This window comes from Melozone crissalis, unplaced genomic scaffold, assembly GCF_028551555.1.
Source record: "Melozone crissalis strain CALT ecotype California unplaced genomic scaffold, PUWL_Pcris_2 ptg000004l_1, whole genome shotgun sequence".
Lineage (NCBI taxonomy): Eukaryota > Metazoa > Chordata > Aves > Passeriformes > Passerellidae > Melozone > Melozone crissalis.
Genome location: NW_026535782.1, coordinates 45,312,265 through 45,335,014, shown reverse-complemented (window position 1 = coordinate 45,335,014; position 22,750 = coordinate 45,312,265). Strand labels below are relative to the sequence as shown.

At 37.8% G+C, this 22,750-nt stretch overlaps 1 protein-coding gene across 1 annotated transcript in view; it reads left to right on the top strand.

Annotated features, from left to right (window-relative positions):
* Positions 1-22,750, top strand: part of POLR3B (RNA polymerase III subunit B) — a 71,756-nt gene that overhangs the window by 18,083 nt on the left and 30,923 nt on the right. Inside the window, exons 11-19 of the mRNA XM_054272925.1 lie at positions 174-290; positions 783-917; positions 6,493-6,654; positions 9,858-10,058; positions 11,084-11,246; positions 13,199-13,352; positions 14,645-14,719; positions 15,489-15,587; positions 19,103-19,230. Coding sequence (XP_054128900.1) covers positions 174-290; positions 783-917; positions 6,493-6,654; positions 9,858-10,058; positions 11,084-11,246; positions 13,199-13,352; positions 14,645-14,719; positions 15,489-15,587; positions 19,103-19,230 — 1,234 coding nt within the window. The remainder of the gene's footprint in view (positions 1-173; positions 291-782; positions 918-6,492; positions 6,655-9,857; positions 10,059-11,083; positions 11,247-13,198; positions 13,353-14,644; positions 14,720-15,488; positions 15,588-19,102; positions 19,231-22,750) is intronic.

The following is a 22,750-nucleotide window of genomic DNA, read 5'->3' as shown; positions in this document are numbered from 1 at the left end:
TAGTATCATTTACATCTTCGTTATTTTGCAGTTTGTTTGATGTTGATGTTTGTATCATCCATTGGTGGTGAGATTGCACTGGTTGAGGAATACACACTTAACTTGACATGTGTGTGTGTATTTATATAGGTTGCAGTTCTTATATTAACTCAGGTTAATTCCTCACTTCACAGGCTTTGAAGTACATTGGAAACAAAGTACGAAGGCAAAGGATGTGGGGAGGCCCAAAGAAAACAAAGATGGAAGAAGCCCGAGAGCTGCTGGCATCAACCATTCTGACCCATGTGCTCGTATGTAACATTCTGGGAGTTTTTTAAACAGGAGTAAGCTTGTATGGTTATTTATGGTGTGAGCTTTGTTGGCAGGGAAAAATGTCTTTGATGGCTTTGTAGCTGAGATAAAGTAAATCATGCTCAAAATAAAGCGGAAGACTTGGATTGAGTCAAAAGAAATCTTTGTGAAATGCTGTACCATTGAACTAATCAAACTATGCACTTTTTTCTGTGTAGCCAGACAGTATCAGGTGTGAATTCAGGACTTTCATCTTTCATGACCTATATCTTTATTCTGATTTATTTTCATTTGCTCTCTGTTTCAAAATCACTAGCATTTATTTTTTGCGTTTTAAAAGAAAGTAAAGCACTGAAATCCCTTTTGTAACTCAGTCAGCCCAGATTACCAGTGATTTAAATGGATGTATTTGTCTGAATAAGAACTAAGGAGCTGATCCTGAAGCGTTGATGTGTGTTTGTTTTGTTTTGTTTTTTTTAATTTTTTTTCAGGTGAAGGAATTCAATTTTCGTGCCAAGTGCATATATACAGCAGTGATGGTACGCAGAGTAATTTTGGCTCAAGGAGAAAATAAAGTAGATGACAGAGACTATTATGGAAATAAACGTTTGGAGCTGGCAGGGCAGGTGAGTTTTTACTTCAGAGCCAAGTGTTTCAGGGTTTTGTTACTGTCTCCTCTTAAAAGATGCAGAATAAGGAATAAAGAGTATCCCTGTCTTCTCAATTGAAGCATTTTCCCTCTCATTTTATTTTTGTTGGCTTTTCTGTCTTGACTTCTAGATCTGCTTTCATGATTGAGACTGATACATTGTATCTTCACTTTTGTATTGCCTGTTTATACCAGATGAAAGGACAGAGCAGTGCAAATAGAGCATCGGTCCTAGTTTTGGCATAGCACTGCTAGTGTTGAGAAGGCAGCAGTAAGAGCCATTCCCCAGTCTTCCCCTCTAAGCAGCTGGGTTAAGGGAATAAACTGGGACAAAGGAGGTGCCTGCATGTCATGTCCAGGCTGTCCCATTGTGGAGAACCCAGCTTGTGTACCAGCTCAGAGAACAGCCACTCAAGCCTCCTGTAATTTGGTGCCCATAAGATTGCTCATTTGTTGTCAGCTGCCTCTCTGGCCTCTAGCATGGCATGAATTAACAAAATATTCAAAGTTAACTTGTGCAGCTCATGGAAGTGGATTTGTGGAGTTCTCTGCTTGAAGAATTTTGGCACTGGAGGCAGAAGCAGTATCCAAGGGCTGCAAAGGAGGGAATGGTTTGAGGTGTCTGGCATCGTCTTTTTGCAGAGAGGGTGGCAGTTCACCACTCAAACTGCATTTTCCTAATGCTGGAGGAATTTGCCTGTCAGGAAAAGGAACTGCTTAGCTAATGTGTCATGGATTTTTCCTTGCCATGTGTGCTTATTTGGTTTAACAGTTTATATTAGGAATGGACTTCTTTGCTGTGCTAAGTACTAATGCAAGTTGGCGTTTTAGTAGTTGGTATCACCTGTGGTTATTGATCATGCATCAGAAATTCAGATAAGTACACAAAATGCACTTATTTCTGGATTGCAGAAACTGCATCTCTGCTGCTCATGGCGTTTGTATTGGGATTTCTGTTTCTGCACACATAACAATATTTGTTCATTTTTGTTCCTATCCAGTGGAAGTTCTCATTTTATTACACTTTTTAAGATTTGTGCTTGCATATTGTCTCCTAGTCCTCCTTTCCACCCTGCCCTGCCATCTATGCCCATATGCAAGCACACACCATGCAGTTATTTTAGAGTAAAAACCACATGCTTTGCTTCCTAGTTTTCAGAAGAAACTAAGATGGCGCTCTTGAACACATTCAAAGCACAAATGCAATGAAAAAACGTAACTTCTTAGGATAAGAAAATTCTTTCTTGAAATTAATGTCTTTACTGTTCATCAAATTTTTGCACCAGTGCTGAGGCAGAAAATGTTTCTAAAGTGTAAGGAGTAGTTAATTGCCATTAGTGCAGCATTTCAGTGGAATAAATATTTTAAGCTGTGATGTGTTTCTTGGGTTTCTTTTGTAACCACTGTAGTTCAATATGATTGTAATCAGTAAATTAGTTGTTGCTTTGGCATCAGATTGTTCTTATTTAACTGGATCAAAGGAGTAGTTTGTTTTTTAGAAGCAGGAAGTAGAGCAGGTAAAGAATTTTCTACAAGCTGTAAGAAAAAGGCCTCTGCTAACTCAGATGTTAACAACCAAAGTTGTTTTAAATTATGTGGGAAAAGGTTTTAAATGTAGAGGATCATCACAACAAAGCCAATGCATATTTTTCTCTATATCAAGAAGACCTGTTGGGAGGTGGGGAGGGTATTAACACTTGATTAAGGATAGTTCTTTCTCTCTTGTGGTATTTTAAATGCTCATTTCAAGCTGAGTGGTTTAATTTCCCTCTGCTGTTTTTTTGGTGAAGTACTAATTTTGTTAGATTGCAGACTAAATAGCGTCAAGTTTTGACAGTTTCTAGATGTTTGTGTTTCGCTAAAGTTTGTGTGGATAAAATGGCTGTTGGTGGTTTGTTTTGGTTTTGGTTTGTTTTTCTTTTTGTGCCAGCATGTTCCTGGAATAAAAATCTTGTTGATTTAAAATCTGAATAAATTATAAAAAAAGAAAAGATTCCCATGCGAGGAGAGAAACACAGCGGTCTAAACAGTGTAAAGACATAAATGGCATTGTGTTTATAAAAATGTGTGAAAACAATAGCTGCTAATTTCACACCCCATGGGACAAGAGAGTACGAAATGTGCTTTAGCTTTAGATAACAGAGTTGTATCCACTAGCCAAGCTGGTTTACAGAGCTTTCTCTTAGTCTGTCTGCCACTAGAGGCTCGGTAGGCCAGGTGCCAGCTGAGGTGTTAGCAAAGCCTACCGATTTCAGGCTTAATCTTTTCACCTACCTTTTCTCTTCCCTTAATGTGTTCATTATTTGCTAAGCATTACTCTGTTCTTTGTCCTCTTTTTTTTTTTTTTTGTTTCTAATGCAGCTTGCTTTGTATGTGTGAGATATGGAACAGCACCAAAATCCGGCACCCTGGAAAGCAAGGGATTTCTACCCTGTGACAAAAGAATCCTGCCTTGACTTCAGAGATTGCCTAATCCCAGCTGTTCTGATAATATAATTAAGGCTGCCTAATGTCTTTAATTTTGCAACCAGTTTGTGTGAAAGGGAGAATTTGGCACTCTAAAGGCTTAAACGCTAAATAGCAATCTCAAGACGCCTAATTAGAATTCTCTGACATTAAGCTAATTGCTGAAACTGTATTTCAGCAGCTTAACTTCTTTATTAATTTTTCTTAGGATTTTCAATGAAAATCAATTGGTGAGCTGTCGGTATTTTTTTTCCTTACATATAATTTGCTCTTTAGTGCTCCTCTCTGAAGAAAGCTGAAAGGCCCTGGACTAACTATGAAATCCATTGAATATTATCAGTGGCATTCCATCCTTTTTCTTTAATCTCTTGCTCTTGACCTAAATAATGTGGTTATTGTGAAATTCTTCTTTGCCAGATAGTCAGAGCTCTTAGAGAGTGTGTGAGTGAAATTAGCAAAGTATGAGGCTTTCCAGACTGGCAAGTAGTAAGAATTTGGTGTACTTGGGGTGTAACTGACTTTATTAGTTATAGGAGAGGAAGGGTGATGTGGCTTTATAATCCCCATGACATATGGAATGACAAGATTCTTGCAGTTTTTTGATCGAGAAATCAAATATGAAAACATATTCTGAGTAATTTTTTCAAGTGTTTAGTTAAATGTTTCAGTCCTGCTTGAACCTGTTTAGATCAAATGTTTACTATAGTTAATTTCAAGAGTTTAGTTCTTATTTAACAAGACTATCAGCCATCTTAAAATGACACCTTTCCTCCTCTTACTTTTTCCCTACTTCTGAAACTCTTCCCTCATAATCTTATTTTTGGTAACTCCAGTGTATTATCCTTCCTAATACAATGCTTCATAAAAGCTTTTATTTCTGGTAGAAATCTAATTTAAATTAACTGTGATATCACAGGTGAGTTGCAGGTGACTGGATTTCTTGTGACAGGGGTGAGAGAGTAACATTTTGGAACTGTTAATGGTATTACAAACTTCAGGAAGGAAAAGAGGCTCTACAGCACCTTCCTCTCATTCCAAGGTCAGGTCTAAACAACCTGTCTGTCCAGAGTGGCAATAGGATTCCCCTTTTTTCACGGGGTTAAACATGCTGTGTGTGTTGTCACCAGCTTTACAGTGTCATTGGCCAAATGCTTTGGTCAGCCTAGCTGGAGCATGTAGGTAGAGGAAAGGAAATGAAAGCTAGTGGCCCATCCTAGGGAGAGAAGAGTGAGTGTGGTTTACTTTCTTGTTTCCAGAAAGTAAGGAGAGGTGGGGACTATGTCTCATGGAGACAGGTAAAATACAGTTTTATTCTGCATACACAAAAATTGTATGGTACAAATTACTCCAGAATGTCCTAGCTTGTGATGGATGAACACATAGCTTGTTCTACACTGGGTGCTTTGTACACTGCGAGCTACCATTCCTGGCACTGAGAGCAGTTGCATTTTTGGTTCTTCTGACACTTGGAGCTGTTGTGGACTCAGGTCCCAGGACAGGAACGCCAGGCTTTGGAGCTTACACTGCTTGCTTGCAAAGCTAATTGTTGTGAGCACTCAAAATGTATCATGAGGTGCAGATTTAAGTGTTTTGGAAAACTATTGCTGTTGCAAGGAGAGGCTGTGCAAACTGCAGAAACAAAGCAGATTGGAGAGCAAAAAAAGTCAGATCACAGCTTTGGCAGCCTTTTCCTTTTATGGCTAGTTTAAGAAGTAATTGTGTTAAAATGTCACACTTTTGAAAGATTCTGTTGCTAGGTTCATTTTAGGTTGATTGTTTGGGGTTTTTTTCCTATTCATCTGAGATATGTAGCTTTACTGCCTAAACTGTAGACTTTTTGGGTTGTTGATTTGTCTTTTTAAGAGGGACATGTGAAGAATATTGCACTTTCCAGATAGTAGCAGTTCTATAAAACAGTGACAGATGTTGAACATCCACAGGTGAACTCTCTGTGGGTGTAATTAGTTTTCCACAGATTGTGATTGGCAGAAAGTAGCAGGATAAAAGTCTGTATGAGTAAGGAAGCTGCCTGTGAAACCTGAGATATGTATTAGAGTCTTGCCTCCAAATTTTGTGTGTAATTCAGGGTTGTACATTTAGGGTATTAAATCCTTAAAAGTGTTTCTAACTTTAGGGAGGAAGTAAATCACCTGGATTGTATTTGTCCTGTTTCAGGCCAAATTTTGGAGAGACTCCCCCAAAGGGGCTTCTCTAGGTAAGCAGATTCAATCCGCCCCTCCTCCCAACCGGTCCGGGAGAAAATACCTCCTTAGAGTAAAGTGGAGAAAAAACTGTTTATTAAACAATAAAACCTAAACAATGTTAAACAAAAAAAATACCTTGCTGCTCCAAAAGAGATGACAAACTCAGAAAGTCCCTCTCCGTGTTGCAGCTCACTCAGTCTCTTATCAGTCCCTCCGGTGCTGGAAATGTCGCAGGCCAGGCCCAACCCGGTGGGCCACAGGTGTGAGCTGCCTCTGCTCTTGTGGGTGTTCAGTCTAAAGCAGGTTTAAACAGGTCCAAAGAAAAGGGAAAAAGGAAAAAAACCACAGTCCAGGGAACTTCTTTGCCTCAGCTAGCTAAACTAGCTAAAAGCAAAGGAGAGCTCTGTCCCGCTGTCTGTCCATCCACAGACAAACACAGTCCAGGAGCGCGAATGTGAAGGAGTGAGTGCAGTGTCTGAAAACAGACTGCACGCTTCTTCTCTCCCCCTTCACTCTCTGGAACAAGTCCTAAAGGTGCAAAACTTATTATTCAGCATAAACAGAACAAGACGACTGGGGATAAAAGTATCATATAGTCAACCTAGGACAATAATGTAGCAGGATAGCATAGAGAAGTATGGCTGTGCTAAAATATTGTGAAGGAAAGATTAAAGCAAAGCAAAAGGGGATAAGTGCATGAACTTAGACCATTCTAGTTAATTTCTATTAAAAGTTCTCTAATACTGTAAAAAGGCAAAAATTTGTGGTAAAACTATCATTTGTGAAACAGAAAAATTACATTTTAACTGACAAGTAGTCTCTTTCCTCATTTCCTAGACTTGAAGAAGTATAATTTTTCCCTTAACCATTTTGTATTTCCAGCTTCTTTCTCTTCTGTTTGAAGATTTGTTCAAAAAATTTAATTCTGAGCTGAAAAAGATTGCTGACCAGGTGATCCCCAAGCAGCGTGCAGCTCAGTTTGATGTCGTGAAGCACATGCGGCAGGACCAGATCTCCAATGGCATGGTTAATGCCATATCCACAGTAAGTACTTCTGTTCTGATTCTAGGATGCAGAGCTTTTCCACCATAATTAATGATGGAAACGTGTTCATTTATTTTTGATGAATCTGAAAAGCAGATCTATTTAATGATTTTTATAGGTTAAAATTGGAAAACTCTGTCAGGGGCAGGGCATTTGGAATTCACTGAAGAATCAGTAATCATCAAGCATTTTTTATTGCAAATGGATGTTTTACTTTTTGAGAAGGAATAGTAGAAGCAGGCAAATCTATAATAGTGGTCATGGTTGTATTTATCCAGCTGACTGTCTTCTAGATTCTACTTTACTATGTAGTTTTTTATTATCTGGATTTAGCTGGGGTCAGGTTACATCATTTGTACAAAAGATTTTTGAAAAACAGCAGGAAAACATCATGAGCAGGAGGAAAAAAAATCCCCTCAACCTCAATTTTGAGGTCTTTGAGGGCAGTGCCTTTTTATTTTGAAGTTGATGAAATGAACAAATTTGCGGCATAGAAGTTTGTACTTCTCTCCTAGTGGTACTGATCTATTTAACAGGGAAATCTGCTGCATGCCATAATATTAAAAAACCCTGATAATTACCCTTTAAATATTTACCTTGGATTTTAGCCTGTTTCAGTCATCTGCTGGAACAGATCCTTTCCTTCATGCCAGTGGACAAGAACAATAATAGCTACTAACTTTGTCTTTCACCTCAGATATCTACAAGAGCAATTTGTGAAATTGCTCCTGAAATCCAGCTAGTAGCTTGTAAAAGACTTTGAAATGCATGATTTTTAAAAGAAATTAGATTAGACTTAAGTATTTTAGGAGCTGGTAAAAATTGTGGAACCTGATTTTTAATCTTTGGTGCTCTTGAGAGGGCTTTTCTGCCTAGTATGAAACTGAGGTTTTTCTTTGGTTCTTGTAGACAAATTAATTCCACATATTCCATCCAAAACCACCAACAGTCTGTAACTTACAAATCCAAGTGTTAAAGCTTATCACTGTTTAATTTTATGAGTGCCCCAAATGTAGTTAAATCTCCACAGTGCACATAACCAAAACAATTGACAGATTTGTTTTTCTAAATGCTAGTGTTTTCTTCTAGCTTGTGCCAGTTTTTCCATTTGGACTGACAGAGATAAATCTGCAAGTATTCAGTCCATATTCAGTAAAGTCTTGCTCTTCCTGTGTCTTTGGACTTTTTTTTACTGCCACATAAGCAGTTAAACACCATCTGCTCTTAAGCATTGAAAAATAATTTCTCAGGAACAATGCCCAGTGCACACCATTCAAGAGATTAAGCAAATACCATAAAAATGATTCTTGGAAATTACAATCTCCAATCTCACCAGAATGCTTCAATAATAGTCTCAAAGAACATGAAATAACGGAGCGGATTCATAATTACACCAGTAGCATGCAAAAGAATTCATAGCCCTACTGCATCAGCTGTACAGTGGTGCTCAGTGATGTTTGCTACAGGTTCTCTCCTTACCCTGGAAAACCCCAGAAGAGAAGATAGGGCAGGCAGTAGTGCCACAAGCCTGATGGACATTTCAGCATCTGAAGAATCACCTGATGCCACTGAGGGGGCAACTTCCCATTCATAAGAGTTCTCAACAGGATGTTCTCAATGGGAGTGGTCTCACAACTGCCCTGGCCTCTTTTGATTTTCTTTTTTGTGGACAACTTTTGAAGGATCCACTCTGTCCCTTCCAAAGCCCAAAGAATATTTTAGATAATGTCTTCAGGCAGCATTTTTACTTCCCCTTTTTCCCAGTCTTTCTGATTTTAGACTCTTCTGGGCAGCAAAGGAGAAACCACATATTCATTTGGCCTACAGATGCAATACTTTCTAGTGTGAGGAAAAACTACCGGCTTATTGTATTCTTCCACTTACACTTCCATAACTCTCAGTTTTACAGAACGAAATGGTCAGTGAGTGAACCATTCCCGAAGATGCTGAGCAAATGAACAGGTTTCATTTGACTGACTTGCCTATGGGCATGATGTCTTCCCACTTGCTTTTACAAATTTGAGACTATTTGATAGTCTCTGGTAGAAGACTGGAGACTATGAAAATAACAAAACCATTCTTATGGATGGTGTTTTCTTCTGTTGATCACTGAAGGGGATTGTGCTGTTAAAAGTGGAAATGAAAAAGCCGAGCAAATCACCCTATAAAAGGGTTTTGGTGTAGTACAGCAAGGAAGCTTCAAGTTATTTGTTAATATTGGTGAGCTGAGTTTGCCAAAAAGGGTTCAAGAATTAGCAGAAGGCAGTCCTTGGGAAAAAGTTGTCTTTGGACTGAACAGTAACATGGTGCCTGTGGTAAATAGTATTTCAGACAGAAACTTGCTGTATCTACTGACTCAGGTGCTGAGAACTGGATATGGAGTAAATGTCACAAAGGCAAAACTTTTAATACCAAATTTCAAGATTGCAGGAGAGTTTATTACATCTTGCATGGAAGCATATCTGTGTCTTAGAACATGCTCTGAACTCCTCTGTTGTTGTGATTAAAACCACAAGTGAGTGTGCCTGTGACAGTACTGAAACACAAAACCTCTGAGATGTTCATGTACCTTAAATTTCATATGTGGTGTAATCCAAACAGAAGTTGGGAGGACCTGCTCCACACACACTCACACACTCTTCTCTGGGAAGACACATGAGTGAGTCTTTTTCCTCTGGATTCCAAAAACAAAAGGCTTCAAAAAAGTACAGAGGGCTTTGATGTCGGACTTCTCCAGCATAAGTGTCTGTGTTTCCTACAAAACAAATCATGAAAAAGACAAAACTGAAAGCTTGTGGGATCTATTATTAAAGTGTTATATCACTCCAAAGACCTTTTTTCCTTTCTTAAATACTAAAAAAACCAGATCTATAAAACAAAACCAAAATAATTTAATTTAGCTAAATTTGAGTATTAATTTACCTGTGATGGACAGGTGAAAAAGACTTTGTGTGATGGAATAAGTAATAGCAAAAGTACCCTCACATCTGAAAGAGCAGTCCTTTTGTTTCAACTTCTCTTTATTGCCCAATACAGATATGCTATAACTAGGAGGTTATAGACAGATAGGTAGTTAGAAATTTGATTAATATAAACGGGCAACATTTGTTTTGCAAAGCTCCTCAGATATCATTCTATCTAGACTCTAGAAAAAGTCAAGGACAAACTGCACAATTATTTTTAACATTAATTTTATTCTACAGGGAAATTGGTCTCTAAAGAGATTCAAGATGGACCGCCAAGGCGTGACACAAGTCTTGTCCCGCTTGTCTTACATATCTGCTCTGGGAATGATGACCAGGATCTCTTCTCAGTTTGAAAAGACAAGGAAAGTGAGTGGTCCTCGATCACTACAGCCATCTCAGTGGGGCATGCTCTGCCCTTCTGACACTCCTGAAGGAGAGGTGAGGAATTTCTATTTTGCTTTCTGGGTTTCTTGTCCTGACAAATGGAGACACTGTTTAATTTGAAGTAGGTAGTCCTCCATCAGAGGAATAATTCTGATGAAGAAGTATCTGCAGAGATAAATTATCCTCAGCCTGATAACACAACTTGTGTGACATCTTACATCCTACCTGTTTACATCCTGGTCCTCCTTACTATATTGTCTTTTATTCTCCTGCATAGACTGTCTGGAAACAGTTCTGAAATCATTTGGCTACATGAGAATGACATGAACAAGTCCCATTTTTGCAGTGGAACTACTTGTTCTCTTTTGGTGAGAGCAGAAAGAGAGGACTCCTAAACCCCTCTCCTTTTGTTCTGTAATAAACATTCTGTTTTCAAGTTTCAGCATCAACCTGCAGTGTTTCTGGAAACACGTACCAGTATTTCTTTAGCGGTCAGCTTGAGGAATAAAACCATCTTTGTACATATTTCAGTCAAGGAATTGATTCTGACAGTCTTGTTTTATTTGGCTTTCTGTTTCTTTCTTTTTTTATTTTTCTGAATAGAAGATACTCTGGGGGGAGGAACTCTGAACTTTCTGAGTAAGTCAATATAAGCTAATCTTAGTGGCAGCTGAAATAAAGTTACGCTGTATAAGATACTTTTTCATTTAAAGATGCTAATGTTTGTGCTAGAACATACAGGATACATGAAAAATTGATCAATGGACTGATCTTGTATTTCCATTATGCTGCTGAGTAGCTAAGGAGAGAAACATAGGGTGGTTAACTTAAAATCTTTTTCAGTGCCTGTATTTTTTATTAGCTTGCAAATGCTAAAACATTACATTTCAGTGTGATATAGAAAATTCTACATTTTTTCCTCCATAACTTCAGAGTAATTAATTTAATTTCTTTCACTTTGTCATCTTTCTGTTTTTGTCAATCATAAATACATTTTGGGGAGAAAAATGCAAGTATGGTATTAACACATAGAAAGAGAAGGGATAAAATTAGTGGGTGTTGATTTTGTTTTTTCCTAGGCCTGTGGTTTGGTCAAAAACCTTGCCCTCATGACTCACATTACTACGGATATGGAAGATGGCCCAATTATTAAATTAGCCAGTAATCTTGGAGTTGAAGATGTCAACTTGCTCTGTGGGGAAGAACTTTCATACCCAAACGTGTTCCTGGTTTTCCTTAATGGTATGTTACTTTTCACCAGTCTTGACTTTGATTTGTTCTGATAGAGAGTTAGGCTTCAGAAACCCTCCAGTAGTTCTTAGATCACAGTCAACGGCAGATGCGGCTTTCCACCTGCAAATAATTTCCTCTGTAAATATTTTGATAGTGTTGGGCAAAGTAGATGGGCCAGATGATGGCACTTAGTTTCATCAAGTTGTGTCTTCAGAGCTCTGCAGATGTGTGTAGCTGGGAAATAGAAGCTTTCTCAAATTTCAGCCCTATTTTTAAGCCCACTTACATAAATAGGCACAAAAATATGTACATTTAACTAGGGGTTTGTTTGTTTGTTTTTTAGATATTGGCCAAAGCAGGTTCCATTCATAAAGTACTTTTAGAAGAAAATAACTTGAATTTGTAATATGTAATATTGTAATAAGTTCACAAATTCAGATCTTCCTTTACAGAAAGCATTTCATTTTCTGTAATCTTTATATGTTTTATATATATTCGTGCATTTTAAAGAGCCTTTGAAAGCAGAAAGGAAACATCAGAATATTATTTTTGAAGTTTAGCAATGCTGTTCTCTTTAAAAATACTTTTGAAGGGGCATCTTGCTTTGTGTGTGATGAGAAAAATTAGACCATGGTAAACAGGCCTGTCTTGTTAAAGGGATGTATTGGTACATGTGCTTTGCATCTGCACATTCATATTTCTTTTACAACTGATCTTCTAGCATTTCTAAACCAACAGGTACTATGGTATCAGATTTCAAAATACTGACATTTAAAAACTGTAGCTGTGATTTCAAATTAGCCTTTTGTCAGTAGCATCCACTTCCAGGGACAAGTGTGTAATGTTTGTCACCATGAGTAAGTTCTCCATTTATCCTTGAATTAAACAGTGGTTGTTCTTCAACCCTGCCTTTTCCTGGTAACATAAAAGCAATACTTGACCAAACTATGCTCTTTTGCTCTGCTTTTCTCTAGCAGTGTGTTAAAGATAAGGTTCAGTGAAACCACATGCGCTCTCTTCTGTCTTGTGGTCCAAAGGGGAGTGCAGAGTCAAAATATTAGACTCTTCCTTGACAAGCACAGTTTGGAGTACAGAACAAGGTAGTCTGTTCCCACACGTAGATGAACTAGTACTAAGTGGGACAAGCCAAGTTACTGTTCAATCCACTGATTTGGGGTTCCATAAAAAATTCAAACTTGTGGATAGCTGACTTGATCCTGATTTAAACTTATGACTTAAGAAGGTAGATACTCTGTTAAGTACAAATTCTTAAAGCTGTAAAGACCCTTCTGTGTTATAAACTCCCTAAACTATCATCCTTTGTCTTCTCCTTTAAAGTTTTTAAAATGTGAGCATAGATGTTCATTTTATGTGATAAGATTACTTTGGTCAGGTGACTCTTTAAATGAATTTTACTCTTTTGTTTGTTCCTCATGCATCAGAATATTTAAGTATGAGCTGAAGTACCCTGCTAAGATAGCTGACTTGAGCTAAGTACCTAAAAGAGAAATTCTAGTGCTGTTGTGGGTAATCAAAAACATCAAAATATCAGGACTTCAAAATTTCTGACAAGGCAGCAGGGCCGTTCCTTGGTCTGTTCTTGGAAACCTTGAATCCATTTCAGTATAGGTGAAGTTGCAGGCTTGAGAGTTGTTATGTTGTGTACCAACTGCTTAATGGGCACCTGAGCAAAAGCATACAAGAAAGCTGGAAGAACCACACCATTTGGTTTCTCAGGCTGTTTGGAAGCATGCAGGTACATGACTTGTGAAATTCTGACAATTTTGAATTAAGAGGAAAAAAGAGCTGGTTCCTATTCATGTTAGAGAAGGGGGATTTTACAACAACTCATTATTGACAAGAAGCAGAAGTAATTCTGTGCATGCCACACATGATCATAATTTGTAAATATTTTTGGATGTGCAAAGGATGCATCAGATATTTATTCTCTCTCTGACCAGGTAACATCCTAGGTGTCATCCGTGATCACCAGAAATTAGTCAACACCTTCCGGATCTTGCGTCGAGCAGGTTATATCAATGAATTTGTTTCCATCTCTACAAATCTGTCTGACAGATGCGTCTACATTTCCTCTGATGGAGGGAGACTGTGCAGGTGAACTTCTCATCAGAATCACCTCACTACTGAACTGGCTATAAATTTCTATGCGCTGGGCTAAGACTTTCACAGGAACAGATTTAAGCAAATTCAGTAGGACTTGAGCATGTCTTTTCTCCTTAAATAAGCCCTCATTCAAAATAGGCAGAGGTTGGAAGAGACAGAATGGGTAAATGAATATATACATATTTTAGCATTGACTGGCTGTGTGCATATTCTGTGCTCACTTCAACAAAGCAGCAGTCACTGGTAGCTACTGGTATGCTACTACTGGTAGCATTCTACTTGGTTCATTAATTGAATCTCAGAGCATGTTGAATGCAGTTTGAGGCGTGTCAGAGGCTCCAAAATAGTAAATGCACAAACTGTCAATTAATCATACCTGGTCAAGAGGTCCTGAGTAGGACCATATTCAGTGGCAGAGAAATCAGTTTTCCAGTCAGGGCTAATATGTGTCATTTGGGAGATGGCAGTAAAGCTGACCATTTTTAAAATAAAAGCAAGGGATGTGCATGTGGATTTGCAAGGCTTTACCAAGTTTGCTTTGTGGCACCCCTTGCCCTGTAATTGTTCAGATATCCCTATTAACCATTTAAAAGTGCTTATTAGTCTTCTAACAGTTATTTAGACTTCAGAGGGGACTCCCCAAGTATCTTGTAGCTATTTGCTGCTCTTTATAAAAGCAACTTGTCCACATAGCAACAGCCCTCGACATTGCCTTCTTGCATGCCATCCTTTGTGTCAGTGTTTTTGTGTGGTAGGGAAGCCTTCAGAGATCCATGTGCTACTGAAATTTATGGATTCATCAGAGATTACCCACAGTAAATGCCTGTATTTTACAGCGTGTAGGCAATTGCAAAATGCAGCATTACATGTGGACACTTGAGCACAAACTGTGAACTTAGTGTTCTGTAAAAACCACAGTACTAAATTGCTGTTCTTAGCTTTGTAGTTTGCGAAATCTCAAATCTTTTAAAGCCATCATCAAAATCTGTAAGTAAAACTTACAAAATTTTAGTTGAATGATTTAAAGGGGAAAAAATGGCTTTCACCTCAAAATTTAGGTCTTGATTTCTCTATTACACATTTTAAGTTATATCAAAATAATGTCTGAATAGTGATGGATTTTATTTATGTGGTTTTATCAGTTAAAGGCCAATAAATTTTAAGAACAGTTTATAGAATAGGTTGTGCATAGGCAGGATTCTTAGAGTAAGAATAAATTAAGTTACCTGCCTAAGTATTTGCTATGACCATCTTCTTTCTTTCTTTTTTTTTTTTAATTTCAGGCCTTACATAATTGTCAAGAAGCAAAAACCTGCAGTTACAAACAAGCATATGGAAGAACTGGCTCAGGGCTACAGGTACACAATTCAAGTAGGCCATATTGATCTTCACCATGTAAATACTGTGTGGAGATACTTCAGTCAGTCAGTATTTCACAGTCTTAGGGTTAGCTAGTTAGAGAAGTCTGCTCTCCTGTATAAATTCATAATCTTTGTACTGGAGGTTTTCTGTTTAAAGTCAAATTAGGGCTGGTGTTCTTACTTTGTTACTGCTGTGACATTTGGTGAGTATACAGAATAAATACATCTCAGCCTCATCTTTCTGCAAGTGGAAGGTTTGAGGCAGTCAAACCTTTCCATCATCCTCCTGATTGAAAAATCACACACCTCACAGTAGTATCCAACATAACCACCCTAAACTGAGCACATTCAGAGTTTTTGAAAGTCCTTGCAAATTCTTACTTAATGTATTTTTTTAAAAAAACCACACTAATACAAAGGCATTTATATTTAGGTCTAATTAAATTCCACAAATCACAAAAATGTACGTGATTATCCTTACATTCGCCTGTATATAGAGTGATGATGAGTACATACAGGACGATTTTATGTAGTTGTTCGAGTAAGTAACATTAATCTGTCAGACTGTGATGCAGTGAATGGGCAACAGGATTGATTAAAAAACCATATTTTTCTTCAATATGTAATATGCACAGAACTCTGTATGTAGAAGTATTTATCTCGTTTAGCTTTACATATTACATTCCTTTAATATATGTACTAAGTATTTTAAATTTGCAGAACTATAACGTCAGTACTTCCAGTGTAATTTTTAATTTATCTATAGGAATTTTGAAGACTTCTTGCATGAAGGCCTCGTTGAATATTTGGATGTGAATGAAGAAAATGACTGTAACATTGCCCTGTATGAAAATACAATCAATAAGTATGTATGCATTCAGTAACTGGTACGGGAAAAACTTTTATAGGGTAACTCTCTGAAATGCAGACACATAAATAATGTTACTGTTTTCACATGTACACACTGCTCCCTTGATAATGGTTGAAACTAAAGCTAAAGAGAGAAATCTGTCTGCACGCATCCTAAATTATCCATGGGAAGTTACAAGAAGTGGCTCAGATTTTGAGAGAGCTGTTTCTGCTACTAACTCTCAAAAATATTAAATACTTGAAGGTATATCCTTTCTTTCTCTGGATGTGGCTCTTTGTTCTGCTCATTGGGCTGCTCATCATAAATAATCTTATCCAATAGGTATCCAGAAGGCAAATGGTTCCACATGTTATTTGATTATCTTAGCATATCATGATTGTTTGGAAATTTCTTTTCTGGCCGTAAAGGGACCCTAGACACCCACCTTACATTAAGTGAAATGCTGGAATGAGACCTTCCCTTTGACTTTTGGATGTACAATAGGCCCCAGTAAAAATGTCAGCATCATTCTGTGTATTTTTTACCACACATCTTAAAACCAGTTTTGATATGTGATTTTAATTCAGAGAGATTTCCAGATCTGTTGTTTTCCATATATTTGAAGCACCTCCTGCAATTTTTTTTACTGTTGTCTTCTGGCTGTGATTAAAGAGCCCACATTAAAGGAAGGATTCCTTTAAATTTTTAAGTCCTCCTATCTTTTTAATGGTTTTAACTGGTTTTTAATGTTTCTCTGACAATATCCTGTAAACTGAAGCCTGAATATGAAATGCTAGACATTATCTCTGTGAATGTTTGATGAGTAGATTTATGCAGAAAATTCTTTTTCTAAATAATCTGTCCTGGTCAAGTACTCCTGCAAGCTAATAGAAATACATCATTGATTTCAGTGGAGCTGGGTGAGCTCTTCAATTATCTTTAACCTTTGCTAAATGTAATGCATTAACTCTGCTGATTTAATTGCCTTGCTCCTATCCAGGCTTTTGAGGACTTTATCACTTTAAGAGATTATCCTTGCATGCTCTTGACTGAGTTCTATATACATGAGCAAAGAAGAGTGCACACAGTTGCTGTCATTTGTGCTGAAATTAAATAACTTCCACAAAGCACCAGAGCTGAAAATTTAAGTTACAGGACAACTGACTCAGAAAGGTTAATGGGAATGTATCACATGAAATCATTGTTTAGTCTAAAAGTGGAGGAGAAGGTCAACTTCCAGTGGACCAGTGTGAGGAAAGGACTCCTCAGCAACTCCCAGGAAGCTCAGAAGATTCTTGTATTGTCCAGCAATTATTTTGACTTCAATGCTAACAGTGGCTAACTGTGCCATAAGTATCTGAGCTTGCATCGTATGAGCACTTTGCTCCTTGTGTTTGGTGATGATACTCCCTACATCCTGAATAGCTGAATTGAGTGCCCCTTTTCCCCAGATGACCATCCTGCATTTTAAATGGTGTGACCATGTTGGTACGGTTTGTTCTGGTAATGCCATTGATACAACCCACTATCTGAAGTATCCCAGTAGCATTCCTGCTTTTGTAATTTAGGCTTCTTTTAGCTACAGTATCCTCTCTTTATCTTTCCAATCCAATTAGAGGGGTTTTCGTTGGAGTATTTGACTCTAATGCATTCCATTTCTTCCTTACACATTTGTAACTCTGCTTTTTGAAGTCATGAGGTTGCCTTTCCTTTCTTGGGCCTGATTCTGGCAGTGGCATTTTTGACCTGCAGAAATTGGACTGCCCTGTAAAGTCTGAATGTCTCCCTTAGCTCTCTGGAATACTTCATCAGGTAGTAGGATCATCTTTGGTTGAAATAGGATTGACCTCACTGGAAGAAGACATCTGTTGAATACCCTATATGCAAATGTGTATCTATTTCCATGCACTTGTATCCTCTGGAGAAATTTGCAAACTTCACTATCAGTAAGTGTCAAGCTTCTGGTTTTATTGTTTGAAAAGCGTTTGAAAAAGTTCTGTGAAGTTCTGCAGAATGGGGAAGCAGTCTCTGCTTCCAGTTTGCTTCTGGCTCTTAAGACCATTTTGCAGTTATTGGCTGCAGTTGGAATTCTCCCATTAGTATTTTCTTATGATAGGCTTTTGATAACATAGCTACTTTTTGTCAAGTGGAGAAAAAACAGTGGCCGTTCTCTGGCCAGCAGGTGATTTTTAGGTTATTCGGTTGTATTTGTGATTTATAAAGATTTCTAGGACTGATAGGTAGTTTCATTGGCTTAATCCTCAGGATTTCCAGATCTATTTTTTTCAGCTTTCAGATTTCATTATTCTTCCAGTAGTACATATATTGTTTATCTATAAAGTTACTGCTGCACTTGTCTTCAGTCTCTATGTGCTTGTGCGTAATTCCTTAGCCTTTTTTAGCTTACAATGCTTGGCTGTCTTTTGAGTGTTGCTATAATAGACTTCTCTGTCACTTCCTTGGCAAGATCCTGAAGTTAAGTAATCAAATTAATTTATTTAAATAATTAAAGTCTTCCAAAAGACTTCCAAGAGAAGTCAAACATTAAAGATGAGATTTTGAGAATGCATTGGGTTTAGATGTCTGGGAGAAGCAATGTGTGCATAAACCCAAGGTCTATAAGAGATCCAGGACATGAAAGATAGGCTTTGACTAGGTTTAGTTATAATCATCTGTATTTTGTAATTCCTCACATCCTAATTACATATCTTGATTTAAATTCATGTCTGCTCCAGCCAAGCTTTATTGTACACTTCATTCTTAGTTATTAGTCTCTCCACTTGCATCCCAATGCATGCTATGATTTGTCTTTGCTGAGCATAGACTTTCTCTTCTGAAGCTCATGCCAGATAAAAGAAATTGTCTCTCTGTCTTTACTCTTTTTCTCTGTCTTTTTACTTCTCATCAGTACTGTCTTTTTACAACATAATAATTTCCAAAATATTTGCAGATCTTTTCAAATAGTGTTGTATTATATCATGTACCTATGGCAGTGAATCTGGTTTGGAGACAGATGTTTTCTCCTTAACTGATATAGCTGACCTTGGAAAACTAAAACAGTTATTTTAATACCTGAATCTGTTGTGCTCTTCCTTCTTCCAACTCCCCAGTGGATTTCTGGATCTCTGAGATTAGTAATTTGATGCAGAGGGCTCACTCTCATTACATGAGAAGACATTCCTTAAGGCATTTTGGGTCTTACTGTATAAACTGATGGCTTATTGTTTTACTGAGCTCCCTCAGGTTGTCATTATCTGGAGGCTTTTCCTCCGTTATGGAATTTCATAAACCCTGATTTATTTCTCCTTCATTTCTTTTCATGTGGAAACACTTATAACCAAAAGAAAGTTGTTGAGTTTTTGTAATAAAAATAAAAATCCTGTAGTGAATCTGTGTTTTGAGGTCCTACTGACTTACATTCTCCTGAACAGAATTGAATATGAAGTGTTATGAGATACTGCTAAATTAAATGAATTCCACTGAAGTTGTTTGTTCACAAGCCTGCCATAATTGGTACTCTTTCTTTTAAGAGATACAACCCATTTGGAGATTGAGCCTTTCACGCTTCTGGGTGTCTGTGCTGGGCTGATTCCATATCCTCACCACAACCAGTCCCCAAGAAACACTTACCAGTGTGCCATGGGGAAACAAGCAATGGGTAAGACTTCACTTTTTATTTGTCTTTGAAGTGTTACATATTTTTGAAGCTATGTGGCAAAAGTGACAAACAAAAATTCTTTTTTTCCTGATTCACATAAAGGCTTTGCTGGGAAAAGTAAAAGAGCACCTCTTTAGCTTTGAGAAAAAAAATAGTTTACCTCTGAAACTTGGAAAGATTAATGTGAGAAAAGTATCAGTTTGTTTTACTTAATGAAGGCTATATCTGCAATTCTTAACACTTAAAAGAAAATTTTAATGAACTGGGACACTTCTGTGTTTTCTATTGTGTTTTATTGGAAATTATCATGACCTTCAAGTTTTCAGCATATCTGCAGGATTGGCAGAGTGGGGTTTTCTTCTCTTTATGCTGCAATGTGCTGTGGGTTTCCAGACAAAAAAGAGTTAAAAATTGTTCTCACAAAGAGAGACAGAGCACAGATTGAGGAGCATTTCTTTGACTGGTTGAGTAAATGTCCTAAAAATAAATACATCAATAGTTAACATTGACATCAGAGAATAAGAAGACTCAAGTGTGAAAGAGTTCTTAATAATTTGAACACTTTTCCACAGCCATAGTTTAGATATTTTTGCTTTTGCTGTTTTGGATGAAGAGGGTGAGCACTGAAACAAAATTAATTTTCTGATTACTTATTATTTAATTTGACAGTGTCATATCTGGTCATTAAAACCCAAAAGTTTTGTAAATTTGCTGGTGGAGGTAATTAAGAGCAGTTAAGTTCTAATGCTTTTTTTAATACTCAGTGAAATCAGCATTACAGTGTCCAAGTCTATGGCCTGTGATCAAGGCAGAGGAGCCTGAGCAGTCATGCATCAATTCAGGCAGCTGCATTCAGACTGGTGCTCTACAGGCTGGTTTCGTGGCTTGTATTGATGGCTTGATTGCAAGCTGGGAGCTACAGTAGCACAACTCTGTTTCATGAGGGAACTGCCACTTCAGTTAGGTTTACTAAACCATGTATTTTGTGCTGTGTGTTCAAAGCTTAAACACTACGTCTTTTGTGAGACTTCTCCAGCAGAATTAATAGCAAAGTAACTGCCTTATGCTGAAACATCATGTCGAGCACATGAAAACTGAAAATAGCAAGATGCATGTTCTCTATTTAAATAAAAAAAAAAAAGGTGGGTGGGTGGAAAGAGGAGCAATGCAATCTTTTTTCCTTACAGTTCTCCCCCATCCCATTATCTTTTCCCCATCCCTGAGTCTCTATTTTATGACTATTAGTCTCAGAAGGTTTGGTAAGTTACCACACACAGTTAAGCAGGATCAGTGTGTACAGAAAGCCAATTCAGTATCTGTGGAGTTCTTTTGTAGTTTTCTGTGTGAAGGTTTTTTTCCCCGTTTTGTTTTGAGTGTCATTTGCAATTCATTGTCTGTGTTTTCTGAGGTTGGTGTATTCAGCTGCTTTGACCCTAGGTCTTGCACATTTAGCTCCTTGGATACAATCCTCTGACGTTCCTGCTGACGCTAGGAACACAAAAGCCATTGAATATCTTGAGCAATAAAAAAAGCCTTTGTTTCAGTTTATTATGACAAAACACCTGACTCAAAGAATAAGCAGCTAGATAAAAGTAAATTTTACAAGTTGGCAGATTACTTGAGCTTTATTTTGCTCTGTCTGAAGTACCTGCAAACAGCAGAAGCTTTTTGTAATAACTGCTTTAAGAAACCACCATAAGTGGCAATATGTAGGGGCAGAGATGATTTTTCTCTACCCTTACTGATCAGATGAGACCTAGAGGGTACTCCTGAAACATTGCACATACTTTTTTCTGTTTATTTTTGTGAAGAGATGTGATGTAGTGTAGCTCCAAACCCCAACCTTTAAGTTACCATCCACCTTTATTGCTTTCTTTCTCCATAATGAAATTGCAGAGCAGGTCCTCATCCAGCACTGCTATGGGGAAAGTCTCGTGTCCAAGTCCGTGTCACTCCTTGACTGTCAAAACCTGGAGCAGTGAAGGGAGCCCAGGGTTCAGACTGGGAAAAGAGAGCCTTGTACTTGTCAACACTGACCCACCCCCTCTGATCACATCACAGGGCTGTGCCAGCAGCTTTGGACAGTCTTTTCTTTTTGAAGTCTCTTTTTTAAGCAACATCAAGCTAAGGAAAGGTGTAAAAGCACAAGTAAGTGGAGAGTGGACATCAGATATTGGAATGAGGTCTGTAATACAGTGTCCCTGACAAGCATTAGGTCCTGAAATAGTAATGTTTATTCTGGAGAGCATTACATGTCCTGAAATCTCCCTTTCACGGGTAGATGAGTCATCTTGTTGGAGGACTGCACTTAATGACCAAACTGGATTTCTGTAAAATTAAATTGAAATAAAACCCCTCACTTTTGGTATAGATTATTTACCATATGTTGCAGGTTAAACTGTAAGACTGAGAGCAAGTTAGGTAGTAAATACAACAGCAGCTGCAAAGACCTCAGTTGAATGTTGACATTTTGGTGCAAGGTTAACAGTTGTAGCTTCAAATCTCAGAAGTACTTACGATGAAAATACAAGAGTCTGTACTGTTTGCATTTAATGTGTTGGTAAAATAATACTTCAGAGGATCAAAGGCTTCTACAGTTAAGAAATAGTTCTAAGCTGGACTTTTTAATTCCATTAAGACATAAAAACCCAATCAGTTTTACACATTGTACATCTGTGACTGTCTAAAAGCCTAATTTGAAGAGTGAAAAAATACAGTTTTCCTGCCAGTAATCCTCTATATTGTACGTGCACTGCTATGTAAGTGATGGTGTGGGTACACAAAGCAAGCTGTACACTCACAGCACAACTGTGCCCTGCAGCTTCAACCCATATGACATAACACAAGTCTTGACTAAGAAGAGGAGGATTTGGGTGTTGATTATTACTGTGACCTCTGAAAGAAAGGAAGTATTTGAGGGGACAGACATAGGTGGGCGAGAGCTTTGTTGTAGAAGCTTATAATGAAGCAAAAACTTTAATATTACAAAAAAAGCCCGCTACTGTATCATGGACTTTCTGCTTTGCTTCTGTGAAGTAGCAAAGCCCTTTATATACTGTCCTGCCTTGTACTGTAGCCAGCTGAATGTGTTAAAATTGAGTTGAGAAGATAAATATGCTTCAAGGAACTCAGTGCTGGGGAGTTTTGACAGTTATGAAAGTTCTTTGGTGGACTGAGAGCCAGAGTCCTCCCAAATTTTGTACAGCTAGCATAGGAGCGCAGAATCTAAACAAACCTCAAAGCAAAACCAGCTGTTACTGGTCATCACAGCTGGATCTAGGAGCGTTGTGGCCGCGGTTCTGTTCTGACACTGCTCTTTGAGGATTGTTTCTGCTCTATGACACGACCTCATTTTGACACCTCTCCTCTCCTTGATAGTAGGCACAGAAGTGCTGATGCAGAAGTGAGCTCCCCCCAACACACATTTTACCCATAATCTTTTTAACCCACTCCTTAATCTTTCTACTGTGAAACGAATATTTCTAACACTTAACATCCAGATCACCTAATGCATGTACTG